General features: G+C 34.3%; 1 protein-coding gene across 3 annotated transcripts in view; it reads right to left on the reverse strand.

Annotated features, from left to right (window-relative positions):
• Positions 1 to 21,228, reverse strand: part of Tenm1 (teneurin transmembrane protein 1) — a 599,693-nt gene that overhangs the window by 279,248 nt on the left and 299,217 nt on the right. For 2 of the 3 annotated variants that reach the window (XM_042682395.1, XM_042682394.1), the window contains exon 6: positions 5,233 to 5,382. In XM_042682395.1, the coding sequence (XP_042538329.1) occupies positions 5,233 to 5,382 (150 nt within the window). The remainder of the gene's footprint in view (positions 1 to 5,232; positions 5,383 to 21,228) is intronic. The other variant, XM_042682396.1, reaches the window with a different exon arrangement.

A 21,228-nucleotide genomic window follows, 5' to 3' on the forward strand; every position in this document is an offset into this window, starting at 1 on the left:
TAAGATATGGATCCAACCCAGATGCTCCTCAGTAGATGAATGGATCAAGAATAAGTGATATATATGTATACACACATATGTATACACACATATGTATATATACAGAATGGAATTCTATGCCTCCATCAGAAAGAATGACATTGCCCCATTTATTAGGAAATGGAAAGACTTGGAAAAAATTATATTAAGTGAAGTAAGCCAGACCTAAAGAAACATAAGTCCCATGGTTTCCCTTATCTGCAATAGCTAGTATATGTCTAGGACAAGCAGAAGAGGTCAAAACTATATATATATGACTATATAAGATGATGATAAGCAAAATGAACCCCAAGATAGGGACACAAGATGTTTGATCTTTGTTGCTGTTCTTTTTAATGTACTTACAATGTACTATGTGATTTTTTTGTTTCTTTGTATGTTCTTCCCCCATGGTATAACTCCTGTTTTCACTGTATTTGATTCCAGTGCCCTGCATCTTGTATATACATTTTTCTAATTTGGGGAGGGGAAGGGAAATAACAAAATGCTGAAATAAGGATACAGGATAACCTATTGTAACAATAAGATGTACAAGACAGTATGTTGAAAACTAATTTTACAACTTTGTGGGTGGGGAGGGGGAGGCAGAAGAGGGGAGGGAGTAGTTGGGGAGGTGGGGAGGAAAGGAATGGTAGGGGAAAAATAAAGGCGAGTGTAACAATACGCCATAGGAAATGGACTCATTACCTTGGTCATGGAACTGTAACCCCTCTGTATAGTATCTTTACAATAAAAATACATATATTAAACAATTTTTTAAAAGATTTGCACTAGCCATACAACAGAGAAGGGCCTCATATCTAAAATATACTTAAATTTTGTTTTCAACACTTCCTTATTGAGGCTTTGTGTGACATTTTACAGCATGATAAAATGGGAGACAAATGTCCTTGGTTCTAGTCTCAGTACTTTCTGAATGATGTTGACCTTTTGAAGCTTCATTTCCTTCAACTTTGGATAAAGAGGTTGATTGCATAATCTTTAAGTTTTCAACATTTTATTTATATTCATTTGATGATCAATCACATTGTAGTTATCTTTAAATTTTTATGAGGTAAAGCAGATGGACTTGTATTTGCTTATATTTCCCCTGTTCTGTTTGAACTAGTTGTTATATAATGCTTACTCTTTCAATGGCAAGAGATATAAGGCAGTCCATGGCTGTTTTGGCACAGCACCTCCCATTGCAGAAGGGTTCATTGAACGATTGCAACTTATAAATTTCTGCTCAAGTCCAGTATGTACTTGGAACATATGTCTTAAATTCTACAGTATTCTTAAAATTTGTAGCATAATAAATATCTTAATTTCCTTCATGTAGTTAACTAAGTGGTGAGAAAATTCTTCTATTATCTAATGAGAGACACCCATAATAATTGTGAAATGGGAACTAATTTTAGAACAATTTGATTTTTTTAAAGAAATCTTATATTTCTTCATGATCTGATGATGGAGAAAATTTTAAAATAATAAATTGAAAGGATCCTAGAGCCCCATGGGAACTGTGACTGGCTGCAGGAGTTTTTACTGGTATTTGAATAATACCAGTGGAAAACTCTGATTGTGTGGGTGTTTATTCTTTGTCTAAGTAAAGATATAGGATTATGACTATCTGATCTTCTGCAGTAATTTTCTCAAAAGACAGGAAGAAACCATGTATTTATTTATCTCAGCGATTTCTGGTATATACCCTGGATAGGTTACCGAAACTGCTTATCTCAATAAGTTTTGTTTTTTCAGGACATGTACACTTTTGTTTATTTTTCCATAACTCCCTTAAGAAAGCCCTGGGCCAATTTGAGCCTATAAAAGCAGTGGTTTGGGAGAGACATCTTCAGTTTAATTGGGTCTGTTAGATAATGCATTCCTCCCTACATGGTGGTATTGGGATATTTATTATTTAATAATAAAATATTTAATATGAGATGGCACTGAATGGGCATTTCTTCATCTATTGCCCTGCATTCTGCTGGTTGGAATCAACAATCGATGATAAAAAGTTGTTAAGTAAAGAGAAAGCACACTTTAGAGAAAACACTATTTCCCAGGAATAACATTATACATAGGAAAGTTGATACTAGTTTGAAAACAGAAACTTCACTACCTAAGAGAATTTCAAGGAAGGTCAAAGGCTCAAGGTAATTTTCTGACTTTGTCCCAGTAATAATTACTTCTTGATTAAATAATATGCCAGCGCCTGTTATAGATATTCTTTATATTCTCTATATCAATTATTCCTCATCACAAGCACAGAAGACATGCACTGTTATTATATCATAGATGAAGACACTGGCTCTGTGAGGTTGTGTCAATTACTTGAGATTGGAGAGTCAATAAATGACACAGATGCCATGTCTGTCTGACTCCACAGTCTAGGATCATAGTCCTAATGCTACAATGCCTAATCTTTATGGGACTAAAAAAACAATGTGGAAACAAACATTAAGTTTTCAGTTTCATATATCAGGCCACAAGCTTCTAGAACTGCATATATGGTACAAGTTGTTTGGAAAATCATAAAGGAGTCAGTTATTTTGAAAATATCCTTACACTGCATTGCATCTTCTCTAAGGTATAGTTTAGTATACATCTGGCATTATAAAAAAGGAGTTAAGTTTTTATTTGAAAAATAATATTTAGTAAAGATCTAATATAGAACTATGATATGCAGCTATAGTGAATGCTTTGTTTAGACTTTCATAAAAAGTCAGTAGAAAGTAACACCTTGGTATATATGGCATCAACCCATAACGATTTTTCTTAATAAAATATTAAATTGAAATAATTCTGCCCTGTTTGTTGTTATAATTAAGCAGAAACATAAAACAGGTTTCATTTATAAAACTTGTCACAACAAATTAAAAACATAGGTGAATAAAATTGCTCTAAAAATCTGTCATGAATTGACTCTAGGCCTTTGTTTTCCTTGTGTAAAAAGTCTCTTGTAGTCTTTATAATCATTTCGTATGTTGATTTCAGTATGCAGTTGAACCGTGAACAACAGAGATTAGGAGCCTTTACCTCTCGACAGCTAAAAATCCACATATTATTTATGAATCTTCCCAAATTTAACTACTAATAGCCTTTCACTATCTAGAAGCTATATTGATGATGCAAACAATTGATTAGCACATATTTTGTGCATTTTATTTATTGTATATGGTGGAAAATATGCAAGGACAACAGAAGATTACTTGTTATTATGATATAACATTTACTGGAGAGACAAACAGTTCAAATGAAGGTATTTAAAATAACACCACATTTTAAGATGATGCCCAGATCACTTGAGCTTGCCACAATAGATACAGGAGGTAGTTATGAAGTTATTACATTAGTGCAACATGCACAACAGCTAGCTTCATGCAGCTATGCTTAAACACTTCCATTTAAAAAATATTTGCTTTCATCTGTTAGGATGGCATTATGTTTGGTCTATATGTATTTGTATATGCTTAAGTTTTGATGTTTTAAATTTTATAATACACAATGTTCATGTTAACTATTTCTTTTTCTTAATTGTTTGGTATATCTACGATATATGTTTCATCTGTGAGATTTTTGAAACTGTTATACATCTCACAAAATAGCTCTATAAAAGTGAACCCACACAGTTCAGTTTTATGTTTTTCAATATACAATTCTAGTACAGAATTTAAGAGTAGCCTCTTCAACAAGTCCATTGGTTTCTAACTCTATAACATTGTGCAGCTCACTTGACCTTTCTGTGCCTCTTTTTTTTCATTGTGAAAACAGTGACCAAAAAATAATCTTTGCCATAAAATGCATAGAGTGTCTGGAACAATTCTTGGTTTGTAACTTAATCCATTTTTATTATCAACTCACTTTATGGAAAGAAATCATAAGATTTAAATTCATCTACAAAAGATAATATACTCTAATAACCATGTGATGACCCTTTCCTCTTTTGCATTTATCATTTTTCTTAAACATATTTCTGATTTTCAATGTGAATGACAATTTAAAATAGCTATTATGTGTTCAGATAAAAAAGAATCAAATACTAAGGAGAAAAAGTAAGTAAAGTAAGTTGAAGGAAAAAAATCTCAGTATATTCAGATCCTCCTCTCTTCCATCTCTGACCCCTAACCATCCTCACAGCTCCTTTCAACAATAACAACAAAACCTTCAGAAAACATTGGTACAGGCTAGAAGCAAGTATTTTCAAATGAAATGTAAAGCAAACAGCATTATGAAAAAGAAAAATCAGCATTAATATTTACTGAAGCATAAACTAAATAAAGTGAAGTTCATTTTTCACAAAACTACATAATCCTCTAAAAGAACCCTTCAAAAAGCTATAAAAGAAAATATTTGAAATTTTAATTTCAAAAATTGTCTTTTTAACTCTATAACATTATAAGCTTCATGAGTGAAGAGTTTGGGTTGTTCATTTATTCATTTGTTTATATTGATCCTTTAAAATAGCTAAGAGGACAATGACTCATATTGGTCTTCATTTTTTAAATTGATTTTCTGAAATTTTATAAAAGTTGAGTGCCTCTGCAAGGAATGTACTCCAAAAGATGTCAAAACAAAACAACTAGCTATTTTCCTTGTTTGTGCATTAAGACTAAGATCATTCAATGTGAGTAAGAAGTTGGGAATGGGTATTGTGACACTGTAAACAAGAGCAGTAGCTTATCATCATGTTGATTCAATTTACCAGTTCAAGACGCAAAGTGATTTTTTTCCAAACTAAGAAGAGTTCATGTCCTTCAACAAGAGAAAATTCATATTTTTCCATTTTGACATGGATATTCACCCTTACATTAATTGGAAAATGTCCTTTCATATTATAAACAGGAGAAATTTTTTATACCCTTTGCAAAATGTTACACGTATATGCTGCTTAGACTTAGAGAACTTAATGAAAATCCCATGTTGCTTTAGGGTAGTTAGTTATGTGTGAATTCAACTTCCATTGCATTGAAAATTTAATTCCGTAAATATTTCTCTATTTTCAAAATTGCAAATATATTTGCCAAGTTTAATTGGTTTACACTCAAAGCACTGGAGAAAAAGAATGTTTCCATGTGTCTATTGCTCACATACAGAACTTCTTTTAGCTGATTATGAACTTTAATGTGAAATAAAACTATTCCAAGTATAGCCCTAACAATCAAATTAGAATTCAATGCAATAGCCAATCAGTCTTTTTGATCACTGTACCTTTTTTCTCCGACTTGTCGGAAACCTTCCCACCAATTGGAGAGTAAGTGGAGTCCATGGAGTCAGTCCCTGTGTTCCCATTGCTAATTCCATTTGCATAAATCTGTCCAACTGGTTGTAACTGCCAAGTCAGGCCAAACAAATGTACTGCTGCAAGAAAACAAGCCACATATTAACTTATTTGGAACCACTGAGAACATCTCCACACAAATTAGTTTTTTGCACACAAAAAATATTATGACCAGTTGTCTTTTAGCTAGGTGAATTGACAATGAGTCTATATTTGAATCATACATATGGCTAATTTATCAAGTAGTTGGTATTCAAACATGAGGTTAAAGTTATCTCTGTGATAAGACTGGAAGATTCGTTAACCAATTATAGTGAAATTGGATTTGGTTCATTAGTACTTTTCTTTTCCCATTTTCCTTAGTCATGTAACTCAAATTTGCATATGGAAACTACTGCAGAGTAATGAAACAGGCTGTCATGAGAGCACAGGACAACTTCCTCATGGATCTGATTCCATTTATTTCAATAAATATTTCCTGAGTTTGTAGAATGCACGCATAAAAACTTTAATAGCTGCTACAGGTATTAAAATATAGAGGCTCAGTAGGGTAGAATTTTGTTATACTACAAGTGTAAAATAACCATAAAATTATGCAGAATGATATAAGATGGGCTTAAATTTCTATCATAAAATTTAAAAGTACCCACTATTGGTCAGTGCGCAAAAAGAACTGGGCACACTTACACTCTTGATGAGAATAAAAAGCTACAAGTGATTTTTGGGAGGCAATATGGCACTGTTTATTAAAAAAGTCTTAAAATTTGAATAGCCTTTTGAGCTAACCATTCAATTTGTATAACACTGTCCATTGCAACATTTGAGGTAATAGTAAAAAATTATGATCAATCTACATATTCATTGAGAGGTTTAATTAAATGACTTATGATGTATTAAATAATACAAGATTGTATGGCATTTAAAACCACATTTCAGAAGACCATGTAACAATACAGAACATATTCATAGTGGATCAAATGAAGGGCTCTTGAATAATGTGAATAATATTGTCTGAATTTGTGTGTGTGTGTGTGTGTGTGTGTGTGTGTGTGTGTGTGTGTGTGTGTGTGATAGGAAGTTGTGGAGGATTTAAATTTTCTTCTATATGATTTCTTTCTTTTCTATGTTTTTGTACTATGAATATATGTAATGTTTGCCATCTGAGGGAAATATATTTTATTTTAAAATAAATTGTTTAAAGGAAGAATATAGTAAATTTTTCTGGGCTGATCTAGGATGATTTATGTAAGAAGATGAATTAGAGATTAACTTTCTTTTTGTGTGTTGGTCCTGGGGCTTGCCTGAGCATTATCCCTAAACATTTTTGCTCAAGGCTAGTACTCTACCACTTGAACCACTGTGCCACTTTTGGCCTTTGCTGAGTAGTTTTACTAGAGGTGAGAGTCTCACAGACTCTCTTGGCTGGGCTGACTTTGAAAGATCCACAGATCAAAGACTCCTGAGTAGGTAGGATTATTGGCATGAGCCACCAACACCGGACTTTTCAGGATGTATATGGTTTTGTTGGAGACAACAGTGGCTGGAGGCTTAAACAAAATATAACTTTCAATTAGCATCACTCTATAAGGTCATATGTACATGGCTATTGAGCTAATATGATCCTTTGCTAGGATTATCATAGACATAATTATTACAAATGAGAGAATCCAAGGAACCTGTTTTTTGTCTGGCTGACTTCATTTAATATGATTTTTTCCAATTCTTTCTGATAGAAACATAGAGTTCAATTGTGTATATATACCACATTTTCTTTACATATATTTATTATAAAGATACTGTACAGAGGGGTTACAGTTCCATGAGCAAGATGAGACCATTTCCTATGGAGCATTGTTACACCCGCCTTTATTTTTCCCTTACCATCTCTTTCCTCCCTACCTCCCCAACTATTCCCTCCCCTCTTCCACCCTCCTCGCCCACAAAGTTGTAATATTAGTTTTTAACATACTGTCTTGTACATCTCATTGTTACAATGGGTCATCCAGTATCATTTCAGCATGTTATTTCCCTTCCCCTTCCCAAATTAGAAAAATGTATATACAAGATGCATGACACTGGAATCAAACATGGTGGCAACAGGGGTTATACAATGAGTGAAGAACATATGAAGAAACAAAAATATCACATAGTACATTATAAGTACATTAAAAAGAACAAAAAGAAAGATAAAATCTCTTGTGTCCCTATCTTGGGGTTCATTTTGCTTAGCATCATCTTATATGGTCACATGTACCTCGCTTTTGACCTCTTCTGCTTGTCCTAGACATATACTAGTTATTACAGATAAGGGAAACCATGGGACCTATGTTTCTTGAGTCTGGCTTAGTTCACTTAATATAACTTTTTCCAAGTCTTTCCACTTCCTAACAAATGGGGCAGTGTCATTCTTTCTGATGGAGGCATAGAATTCTATTGCATGTATCACATTTTTCTTGATCCATTCATCTACTGAGGGACATTTGGGTTGGTTCCATATCTTAGCTATGGTGAATAATGCTGCGATAAACATAGTTGTGTGTGGGGCTGGGAAGGTGGCTCAGTGGTAGAGCGCTTGCCTTGCATGCCTGAGGCCCTGGGTTCGATTCCTCAGTACCACATAAGCAAAAAGAAAAAAGGCCGGAAGTGGTGCTGTGGCTCAAGTGGGAGAGAGCTAGCCTTGATGTGAAGAGCTGGCTGAGGGACAGCACCCAGGCCCAGAGTTCAGGCCACACGACCGGACCCAAAACAAAAACAACAAAACAAACAAACAAAAAAACATAGTTGTGCCGGTAGCTATAGTAGGGCTTTGTGATTGTTTGGGTAAAGGCCTAAAAGTGGGATTGGTGTGTCATAGGGGAGCTTTATATATATTCTTTTGAAGGACCCTATTGCATTGTTGGTGGGAGTGTAAACTTGTTCAAACACTTTGAAAAGCAGTATGGAGATTATACCACATTTTCATGATCCGTTCATCTATTAAGGGGCATCTGTGTTGGTTCCATATCTTAGCTATGGTAAAAAAATGCTGCACAGCACATGGTTGTACTGGTAGTTTTAGTGTAGCTTTGTTTGTGATCATTTGGATAAATATTCAGGAGTGGGATTGCTGGATCATAGGGGAGTTCTATACTCATGTAATTATAATCCCTCTGTACAGCATCTTTACAATAAAATTATATATATATATATATATAATTTTGTACATTATAGAATTACTTAAGCAAAGGAAAATGTTAGGATTTGTGAAGCTTAGCTATATGTAGGTGGTGAAAGTTAAGTCCTGAAGGGAAGATTAGGGCCATATTGTCGAGGATATTGAGTATCAATCTGAGATATTTGTATTTAGTTCATTCAGAAACAGAGACATAGTTGTTTTCTAAGCATATCAATGATATGATCCATTTTCTTTAGAAAATAAGGAGACACTGAAAGTTTGTAGGTAATCAAAAGGTATTATAGAAAGATAGACCTGAAGATAAATTAAAGAAACAAATTGGTATGGTATTGGAATAATAGAGGTGTGAAACAATTACAATCTTATTTAGGGCAAATCACAGGAGTGCTTTAACTATGTCCAGTGAGATGGCGTGATTCAAGATAAATTGCATGGATGTAATTTCAGGATTTGACAACAATCTGCATGTGCTTATGGTGCATATGGACATATCTTGTGTTTACATATAAATGTACTAAAGGAGGACACAGGAAAGGTGAGATAAAAGGGCTATTTCAAAGTAGTTTATTTTTTAACTTTTTAAAATTGTTATTATAATGGTGATGAACAGAGAGGTTACAGTTATGTAAGTCAGGTAAAGAGTCCATTTGTTTTTGGTCAATGTCACCTCTTTCCTCACTCTCTCCCTGTTTTTCCATCCCATTCCTACCCACAAGTTGTACAGTTCATTTTCAATATAGTGTCCAGTGAGTACCATTGCTGTATTTATTCACTCTGTCCCTCTATTTTTGTGCTTCCCAATACATTCCCAAAGACATATAAACAAATAGAATAAAATGAAAACAAAAACAATAAAAAAGATTTAAAAACTCTTGTTTTCAGTTCCTAGAGTTCATTTTTGATAAATATTATTTTATATTGTCAGATCAACATAGGCATTGTGCCTTTCTATTCCTCTCCTAAAAGTATAAAATAGTTTTTGTTTTGAGTCATAGTAACTTAAAGAATGGTGGAACCATTAACAGATTTATAGACCTCACATAGTTTACAATTAGTTAGGGCTGGAGATGTGCTTTATTGAGTGATGACCCACGAAATATATTATTTGAGGAGAAATTAGAGGAATATAACAAAGTCAGCTTTAGAGATGTGGGATTCCAGAGACTTCTGAGCTAGCAAAATAGGAATGTTAAGTAGAGGAAATTTGAAGTGTTGGATAAATCCAGAAAAATCACAAAGTTGTATATGCATGGTGAGAACAGTTGATGTTAGAACTGATGTCAATGAAGAGACACAATTTTAGGAGAGTATAGTGCCTAAGGCAGAAACTAGAGAAATCCTCTTATTTGTTTTCTGATTATATTTTTAAACATCAACTAAATCATTCCAAAAGGGAAATAAGGGAATCTCCTCCTCACAAAATAAAAGTGAAACGCTAATATTTTTTCTAATTTCTTGGCAGAGTAAAAAGGGACAGTGTGTATTTCAAACACTCATTTATAGTATATGAATTAATGACTGAGAACAGAGAAGCTAGCCAGATAGCCTGTTTAAAAATCATCCATCATTCTCTACCAAGATGCACTTATTCTTTTTTTTGTATATGAAAATATCGTATAGAGGGGTTACAATTACATGGGCAAGATAATGAGTACATTTCTTATCAAGCATTATTGCCTCCTCCTTTGTTTCCCCTTCCCATCCCTTCCCAACTTTCCCCTTCCCTCCCTCCCCCGCCAAAGTTGTAAAGTTCGTTTTTCGACATAATGACTTGTACATCTCATTGTTGCAATGGGTCCACCTGTATCCCTATTTAAACGATTTGTTTTTTTCCCTTGCCCTCCACAAATTATTCCAACATCAAATACAGGGGTTATACCGTGGGGGAGGGTCATACAAAGCAACAAAGAAATCATCTTATAAATATGTTAGAAACAATCGTGTGACAGAAAAAAAACATTTTAATACTTACCTTGGTGTTCATTTCACCTAACATCGACTTATCTGACCTTTTCTGCTTGACTCAGACATATACTAGTTATTGCAAATAAGGGAAACTATGGGACCTATGTTTCTTTGGGCCTGGCTTACTTCACTTAATATAATATTTTCCAAGTCTTTGGAGGTTCCTCGAAAGACTCCACATAGAGCTCCTCTATGACCCAGCAATCCCACATTTGGGCATTTACCCATATGATCACAAACAAGACCATACTAAAGCTACCAGCACAACTATGTTTATTGCAGCATTATTTACCATAGCTAAGATATGGAACCAACCCAGATGCCTCTCAGTAGATGAATGGATCAAGGAAATGTGGTACATATACACAATGAAATTCTATGCCTCCATCAGAAAGAATGACATTGCCCCATTTGTTAAAATGAACTTATTCTTATAGCCTGATTTGTTGAATGGTAACCCCTTTATTATTTAAAGATAATAAACATATAATTTTTAAAAAACACAAAACCCCGTGTTCCATGTTTTAAAAAAACCTACCAAACATTACCTATCTAGTTAAAAATTAGTTAATTAATTCACTTTTAGGTATAGCTATGAGAGATTTCAAACATCCATAATTTGCAGTTGTTACAAACAATTGAAACCAAAGGATAGTTAGTGGATTTGAGCAAAATATAACATAGCATTATTAATAAAACCATATCAGAACATTGTTGAGAGTTCCTTGCTAAAGGGTTAAAATTTTGCTTTAGCATATCTGTCTCCATTAAAAATGTTTATCTGTATAATAGAAATTTTGGTCTATTCTGACTTCTGAAATTAATATGAATAGTATTCATCTTATACACCATATTAACATATGATTCATTTCCTTGATTGAAGTCCTTTTGTGAAACTAGTGGGGGCAAATATAATAAAAGGCATCTTGGTTCTCTTTAAAAGACCCAGAGAGCTATTTTATATACATTATTTAAGTTAAACCAGTGTCCTGAGTGAACAATAAAGTGAGAAAAAATACATGTGGAGTCTCATTTCAAAACATATAGGTAAGAATTAATTTTGCCTTCAAATGAAATACACTGCTTCTAGCCAACTAACACAGATAAAAGGTAGGGACATTTTTAATAGAACACTCTTTGACAGTGGTCTCAAGATTTATAATATTTAAGTTTACTATATTTTTCATTAGAAACAAACTGGAAGTTATATTTGGTCTGAATACATAATGGAAGCTAATAACTTGCTGTAGATCAAGGGTACCATTGCAAGGTTACTGGTCTTTTCTGTCTTCCAAATTGAAGTTCCCTATGCTAAGCTGTGAAAGGCGGCCAAACCTTTCCCAGAGTTTTATTACAAACAATAATAGTTTGTCCATACTAAACCAATAAAACAAGATTGTGTTGAACTATGGGGTATATCATTGTATTACTAGAAGTATAAAGTAGTAGTTCTCCCATAGGGATTAGTTATTGATTTATTTAATGAATGTTTTCAAAATATATGCCTAGCGCACCAGGGATGTTCAGAATAGACCCAAAGGAAATATTACAAATATTCAATTGCGAGGACAGCATATGTACTGGCCAACCAGCAATAGATATCAGGAATAAATAATCAATAGACTTGTTAGTGCACACTGCTTGGCTGTCAGCATTGGTAAGGAATAAATATATGGCATTACTAGCTTCAAGTGAATCCCTTTTCAGAGCTACACTAGTAAGGTCCTGCAAAAGTATAAGTATAGGCACTATGAACTAACTGTATAGAATTAAGATCAAACCCAAGAATGAATAAACAGAGTAATGTTATGTCATGTTATATTTATATACTAATTAAAACTACTTTTGGAGAGTCTTCATTGTGCTAAGAATAGATTTTTTTTGTGCTATTACTGGGGTTTGCACGTGGGTCCTGGGCAGGGTTCCTTTGCTTTTTCACTTAAGGCTGGACCTCTACCACTCGAAACACATCACTAGTTCTTACTTTTTGGTTTTTAATTGAAGATAAGAGTCTCACAGACTTTCCTGCCCAGGCTGGTTTCACACTGTGATCTTCAGATCTCAACTTCTTGAGTAGTTAGCCTGAATAACTGTTCTTAGCTATGAATAGATGTTTGACATTAGGGACAGAAATGCAATGGGAAAACCCCTCTCCCGTCCTAGAACTTATGAGCAGGTTAAGACAAGTAAATAACAAATATATAAATGATGAGGATTTAATTTTTAGGGAAACAACCAACATAATGAAATATTGGCAGTGATATGAAGAAACAAATGGGTGATCAGGAAAGCCCTCTTAAAGGAGTAATATTTGAGTGAAAATTGCAAGGATGTGAAACCAATTTGAATATAGAGTGGGAGAAACTCTCACACAGAGGGTGAATATATTACAAAGATCCCTGATGTCTTACATGAAGTGTGTGTGGAACACTGAGAATGGATGGGCTCAGAAAGGCAAAACAGTAGAAAAACTCGTATAGATGAGGACTGGACCAATAAACCTGTTATTTCAGTGCTCTAACCCAGTTCACAAACTGGTCACCAATAAACAAGTGAATAGAAAACAACAAGGCTAAAATCTTATATACAAGAATATGTACCCACAAATAAGAACCACTAGTAAATAAACAGCACAAGATGTAAAAGTATAAGTACTCCTGACCCTAAGGCAAGATTGAAGTTGTCCCTAAAGACATATATACAAATATGCCTATTTGAATAGTACATATGAACACTACTTAGCTCTTGAAGAGTGAGTTCAAATGGCTGGACAAAAAGTGTGTGCCTAATTCAGATATTCCAGGAATAATATCTTTCTAGCTGATTAAGAATCCTACCATTCAGCTGGGTGCTGTTGGCTAGCTACACAGGAGGCTGACATCTGAGAATCATGGTTCAAAGCATGACATGGCAGAAAAGTCTGTGAGACTCATCTTCAATTAACCACCAGAAAACCAGAAGTGACACTGTGGCTCAAAGTAGTAGAGTGCTATCCTTGAGTAAATGAGTTCAGTGGCAGTTCCCAGGCCCCAAATTCAAGACACATAACTGAAAAATAAAGAGAATCATACAACCTAATAGTGTTTTGTCAATTGCTCTCTGCTGCTCAACCCTGTATGTTTTATAATTACTAGCTTTCTTGTTTAATCCAATTGCAAAGAACTGTGATATGAAATTATAAATGCATTTTTTCTTTTCTTTCTTTGGTTTGCTTTTCATTGTAAAAATGCTGTATAGAGTGGTTACAGTTACATGAGCAAGGTAATGAGTACATTTCCTATGAGCATTGTTGCCTCCCCTTAACATCCCTTCCCTCCCACCTCCACAACTCCCTCCTCCCTCAAGTTGTAAAGTTGTTTTTCAACATAGTGTTTTGTACATCTCATTGTTACAATGGGTCAACCTGTATCCTTACTTAAGCATTTTAAAAGTTCTTTTTTGGTACTAGTGAGGTTATTTTCCAAATACAGTTCTGCTTTTTGTCCAGTGATCATAATTCTCATACCTTTGCTTCCTATGTTCCTGTGATCACAAGTACATGCTGCAATGTTCAACTATTTCATAGAAACAGAGTCTTGAAAACTTTTTGGTCAGGAAAGCCTAGAACCATAATCTTCCCAATTTCTGCTTTCCAAGTAGCTAGAATTGCAGACATGTACCACAATACCCTGTACCATCCTCATTTGTTATGATAACAAATAGATTGTGTTACTGTTTCCTACTGACAAGCTCAGTACCTTGGATCTCAAGGCAGGATGATTCCATGAACAGAAACTCTTCTTACCTTGCAGAGTTCTATACACATTCCCAAGTCTTTTCTGCAATAATACCTCTGTAATTTTAGACTGTATCTCTTAAGTAAGATTGATGCTCTCTAGTAATCTTTATAGCCAATAATATTTCCCCATTCCACTTCCTCCAAGGGACAAATGTCCACTTATAAGAAGAAACCACAGAACTGTTTCAGAAGTAGATGTAGGAAGGTAGGAAGTACAATATGAGTAAGTTAGGAGTGTGCTAATTGGGTAGTCATTCCCTACACTGAGCACTTGAGGTTTAGGCAGACAGAATCGAAGTATGAAAAAAAAAATATAAAATATCACAATAATTTTATACTGCTTACATATTGAAATGATAATATTTTAGCTAGAGTAAATTAAATAGAACTTTTATTAAAATGAATCTCACCTATTCCTTTTTAATATTTGAACAGTTACTATTAAATCTTAAATTACATATATGGCTCATATAATATTTCTTTTGGACAGTGATGTCTTGAATATCTTGAACATTTCCAAAGAAATATCATGTTTCTTTTTTAGGACTCCATTATAGAATTTATTAAATAGTATTGAAGGTATACATTTGCATGTTTCCCTCATCATCGTCAAGTACTAAAAGAGCAGGAACAATTTTTTTTAATCCCTGTTGCCAAGCTCAGAACTTTTCAGCAAGTACCTCATTCATACACTTTTGATAGGAATGTAATGTAGTAAAGTGGCTTTGGAGACATTTTTTATATCTATCACAACTCGAATGGAGAATATTCCTTATGTCTTCACTAAATAAATAGTCATTATTACACTTAATATATTGACCTTTTTATTGTAAAATTTTGAACAAGCAATATATCCATCTATGTAAGACAGATGGATATATAGATGGATATATATATATATATATATATATATGCTATAAAGTCCTATAGCATTATATAATGCATACATATATTGAACCAATGCATGGAATCTCATTGATTTGTGCATTATTATGGTTCTAGAAATTAATAAAAATTGTTCTCATGTAATAATTAAAAGCAAATTTATTTATTTTCTTTTTTATTTTATTGTCAAGGTGATATACAGAGGGGTTGCAGTTACATAAGTAAGGTGGTGAGTATATTTCTTGTCGAACTTGTTACCCCCTCCCTCATTTTCTCCCACTTTCTGTCCCTCCAAGAACCTCCCCCAAGTTGTACAGATCATTTCCAACATATTGTCTTGTGAGTATTGCTGTTTATTGGTTCACTCTTTGTCCTTGTCTCACCATTTTGTTGTTCTCCTTCACTTTCCTAATTCACATAAATGTATAAGAGATGAACAAGATGCTATGTCAAAATGAACTTCACAACTTTGGCAGGGGTGGGGATGGGGGTGGGGAGTGTAGTCATGGAGATGGGAGGACAGGGATGGTAGGGGAAAAACAAAGGAGGAGGCAACAATGCTTGATAAGAAATGTACTCATTACCTTGCTCATGTAATTGTAACCCCTCTGTAGGTATTTTCACTATAAAAAACTTATTAAAAATACTCAGGGTAACAACAGGGGATAAACCATAGGGGAAAAAAGCAAAAGAAAGAGAAATCACCTAGTATATTAAGAACAACAACAAAGATAATCCTCTTGTGTCCATGTCTTGGAGTCCATTTCATTTAGCATCATCCTATTCAGTCATATGTACATAGCTATGGAGCTATTCTGCTCATCTACTAGGACTATCCTAGATGTGTGCTACTTATTCCAAATGAAGGAAACCATGGGATCTATGTGTCTTTGGATCTGGCTTACTTCACTTAATATGATTTTTTTCCAAGTCTTTCCATGTTCTTACAAATGGGGTGGTGTCATTCTTTCTGATGGAAGCAAAAGCCCAGGACCAGGTGGATTCACAGCCAAATTCTAAAAGGCCTTCAAAGCAGAACTCACACCAATACTCCTCCAACTCTTCAATGAAATTGAAAGTAAAAGTTCACTAACAAACATTCTACAAAGCCAGTATAACTCTCATCCTAAAACCAGATAGGGACTCATTAAAGAAAGAGAACTATAGACCCATTTCTTTGATGAACATCGATGCAAAACTTCTCACAAAATTCTGGCCAATTGACTTCAACAATGCATAAAATAATCATAAACTATGATCAAACAAGGTTAATTCCAGGGATGCAAAGCTGGTTCAATATATGCAAGTCAATTAATGTAATTTATCACATCAACAAGAACTAGGACAAGAACCACATGATCATCTCAATAGATGCCGAAAAAGCATTTGACAAGATCCAACACCCCTTTACAATGAAAGCTCTGGAGAAACTAGGGATCCATGGAACATTCCTCAATATAATAAAGGCTGGGTATGGCAAATTTAAAGTTAAATATACTTTGTTAAAAGAAATCCCATGTCCATTGAGGATTTGTTGTTAGGGGGATTTAATTTTTTGAGTTCCAGGTATATTTTAGATATGAGACCCTTGTCCATTGTATGGCTAGTGAAGATCTTCTCCCGATCCGTGGGCTTTCTATTGATCTTGCTAGCTATGTCCTTTGCCATGCAGAAGCTCTGCAATTTCATGTAATCCCGTTTGTCCAACCTTTCTTTGATTTGTTGTGTTTCTGGGTCTCTATTGAGAAAATTTGGGCCTGTGCCAAGGAGACCTAGAGTTTCTCCTATTCCATCTGTAATGTCCAGATTTAAAGGAATTGTACTGTGGAACACTTACATTGCAAAAAGGTGAGGAGGCATAAAAACATTATGCACTATGGGATCCTAGATGGGATATTGGAGCAGCAAAATGTCCATAAGAAAAAACTGGAAAAATCAGAATTAAATTCTAAGTTTAGTTAATACCCTCATGCCAATGTTAAATAAAAAGTCAAACAGAGAGAAAAAGACTGATCATATGATGTGTCTATAGTTCTACAACTATAATGGCCATTCAGTTGTATGGTAAGAAACAGCTCTCTGGGCATATGTGCCCCTATTTGTGAAATTTGTTTATTTCTGTGATGTTATGACACTCACCATGTCTAATTTCAACTGCCACCATAAAGTTACTGAAAGTGGAATTGGAAAAAGACCCTTAAACCAGCATAAAAACATTATTTGATTAGTCTTTTTCTCTCTCTCTGATTTTTTATTTTGAAGTAATTTTAGACTAACAGAAAAATTCAAAGTGGAGAGAATATCCAAATAACTGTCACTGTTAACATTTGCAATATCATTGTATAATTACTAAAAATAAGAAAATGACATGGGTATGAAGGTATTAATGAAGCTCCGAGAACTTTATCCTGCATCTTAAAATGTACACACCCAACTAAAGACTTTATATGCATTTCTTGAAATAATTTTGGGGATTGTTTTATTAATTCTACTAAATAAACTCTAGCATTTTACTATTATTTACTATTCTACAAAAATAAATACTATTAAGAAAGCTTAAAGGCTATCCTATAAATAATTCTATTATTATTGGTGGCAGAAGTTTTGAATCATGGTAAGATAAAAGTATGCAATGTTTTTCAAAATAATTTTATTTTCTTCCTGTTGGTATTTTCTCCCACCAATGGCTATACATACATGTGTAGCTGCTTGTTCCTTCAGGCTAGGGCATGCTACAGCTTTTGTATTTTACTTCCAAAGCTTGTTAGAACTACAGATCTGCTTGTGTGTTGGACACTTCCCTTCCTGACAAATAAACCAAGTACATTACTCAGATCATGACCCCAATGACTTCAGGCTTTCAACCTAACTCCTATGGGAAACAATCTCATCAAATTGATACTTCAGTGGACATCATATAAGACTAGTTGCTTCAGCAAGAAGGAGTATCACTGAAAATATAAATGCTACTTGAATTAAATGCAGTGACTGCAAACATTACAGAAACCAGGTTATCTTTCCATCTTAAAATAAATCCCTTTTTATTACATTAAACATCAAACTGGTATATGAGTGAACTATAGCCTTTGATAAATTACTTTCAGATCTCAGTTTTATTCTGGTAATAACTAGATTACATGCTGGATCGAAAACCATTAGTTTTCAGTGAAGCATTTTTCAAGAACTAAATAAAGGAAGTAATGCATGTTTATTTATGGTACTTTACTTTTTGCCTCAGCAGTTTCATTCAAATTTTCCATTTTTTCCTGGGGTTATACATATACATTTTCTCCTAAAAATATTATCTATGCTTGCACTACATCATGAACATAAATAAAACATACTTAAATGCTTCTTTTCAAAGCAATTTGAATGTAGCCAATATGGCTTTCAGCTTCTTTTCAAACACTTTTGAAAGGCTGAAAAGCTGTTGTGTTGGGTATGAGTAGAATTTCTTTTGGAAGTAAGGTTTTTGGTAATTAAAAAAAGAGGCAACAAAAAGATAGAAAGCATTTTAGTTTGCACAGTTTTACAGAATATATTCTGTAAGTCTGTAAGGGAACAGTAAAATTAAATGCCAATTAAGATTGAGACAATAAGACAGGAGGAGCAAGGACACCTTTCTGGGTGCTACACATGCTTCAATCCCTATATTTCCTTTCCTGAGTGAAATGAATTATTCTTTATTACAGCATGCTTTCCTCTCACTAGTATGGTCCTAGTTTTATCCAATACTCAGGAGAGGAAAGATTCTATCAAAACAATAAATCTTTTTAATATCCAAGTTCTATATTATATTACCTTAAAACTTTCATTTAGTATGTATTTTATATTTTCCATCCCAAGGACGCAGCAGTATTTATAAATAACATGTCTACTTAGATACCTTATCACAAGTTTAATATATGATCTCCATTTGCAGTTGCACAACAGGCCCATCTGTGTAGTCCTTATCAGACAAACACAATTATTTAGTGGTTTCATCTCAAGTCACACCAGTGAGTGCTGTCTGTAATTTAAATCTTATTTATCTTTGTATTATTATTTGTTTTGTGTAGTCAGGAAAAATAAGCAGCATAATGAAGGATAATTCTTTTTAAAAATGCAGTTTATGAATAATGCAACAAAATATCATTTTTTGCAAGGAATTGGTATTTTTGACTCTTTTTTTAAAGTTTCCTTTTATATTTCCATTTTGCTTCACCTTTTGCATAATGAATCTTCCTATTATTATGGTCCAGATACATCACATCACTATGATTTATGATGGACATCTCTTAAGTTGCTGAACACACTCTCTCATCCTCTGGCTTGAGTATATAGTAGAAATAATATTCAGGTTTGTTCAAAATGATCCAAATAGAACATAACTGTGAAGAGTAAAAACTAAACTGATTTTGTCTTCTTACTCATTTGTCCCATATATTTTTAAATGCTAAAAATGGAAATATATTCATTGATTTGTGTCTACAACCTCTTCTTGCTGATGCTTTGAAACTCACTTTACTGACTAAGCATCAAGTTGTTATAGCAATAGATAAATAGTATCTACTTTTGCATAAACTTTTGGAAATTGAGAATTTCAAACCTATTCAACTGCCTCATTACTCAGTTAATATGAAAAGAAAGGGCTTGAATGAGGCTGGGGAGGCAGGAGATGTAACATGGAAGGTAATCGGTAGAAATACAATAGGAAATGACTACATTTCTTAACTGCATTGTTAGACTTGATCAGATGCGCAGATAGAGAATATGATGAGTATAATTACTCATTTTGTTTAGGATTTTATGAGATGAAACCATAGCAAGGCTCTACTCAACAAGTCACCAGTCTTCTATTGAAATGAAGCTTATTCATGGTCAGGATACTTAACATCCTGTGGTCTGAGGGCGTAGGCTGGTCTCCACAGACCCAAGTCCCAGATTAATCTGCTGCTAAGTATGACCCACGTGCTTTCAGGCTTAAGATTAATCACTACAAACTCAGGTTGTAGGCTTGCTTCATTACCATTCGGGATCCCAAAGATTCAACTTCATTCTGCCTATTGCAGAAACAAGTCAAGGACCATGTCAATATCAGGTTGACCCCTAAATCCCTAAGTTCCAGGATGGCTACTATGTTTCCAGGTTCCATGCCTGCCACAGTGTCATTTTATGGCCTTAAGTATCAGGTCTGATTTGTCAATGATCCTGGGAACTCCCTGCTCAGTATTCCAGGAGCAAGTTTGCCTGAAGACCCTCTTGGATCATTCACACAGAAACTGATGGAGCTGATTGATGAAGGGCTTTACCTGCTGAAGTTAGTCTTTAAAGACTGGAACACCACTGTGTGTGACTAACTGATGGCAATACAATGAATAAAAAAGACTGTAAGTGGTGACAAAGCCATAAGGATCATGAATAATCAAGGAAACATGACACTACGAAATGAACAGAATAAAGAACTTGATACCAATCATAAAGAAATAGATATGAGGTAGGTGCTAGTGGCTCACACCTGTAATCCGAGTTACTCAGGAGGTTGAAAGTGGAAGGATTGTGGTTCAAAGTCAACTGGGGAGGAAAAATTCAGAAGGCTATCTCAAAATAACTAGCTAAAAGTAGAGCTAGAAATATGGCTCAAATGATAGAGAACTAACCTAACAATTGTGAGGCCCTGAGTTCAAGTTTGAGGACCAACAAAAATAATGGACATGTATAATTTCCCTGATAAACTAATTGACTTAAAGAAGCTCAGGGAACAGAGATATAAAACTCAGGTGTTAAGTGCTTTTTTAAAGCAAGTTCAAGGCCATCTGTTCAAACCCAAGCAGCATCAAAAAATTATCCGTGAATATGGTGGCACAAAATTATAACACTAGGTACCCAGAGACAGAAACAACAACAAATGTTGGTGAGGATGTGGGAGGGGGGAAGAAATTCTATTGCACTGTTGGTGGGAATGTTAACTAGTACAACCACTCTAGACAGCAGTCTGGAGATTCATTAAAAAACTAAACATAGATCTTCCCTATGATCCAGCCATACCACTCCTGGGCATCTTCCCTAAACATCATGAACCAGGATACTATAGAAACCTGCACATGGGAAGGGATGGGAGGGGGAAACAAAGGAGGAGGCTAC

The sequence above is a fragment of the Dipodomys spectabilis genome, unplaced genomic scaffold (assembly GCF_019054845.1).
Source record: "Dipodomys spectabilis isolate Male_0828 unplaced genomic scaffold, ASM1905484v1 ptg000071l, whole genome shotgun sequence".
Taxonomy (NCBI): domain Eukaryota; kingdom Metazoa; phylum Chordata; class Mammalia; order Rodentia; family Heteromyidae; genus Dipodomys; species Dipodomys spectabilis.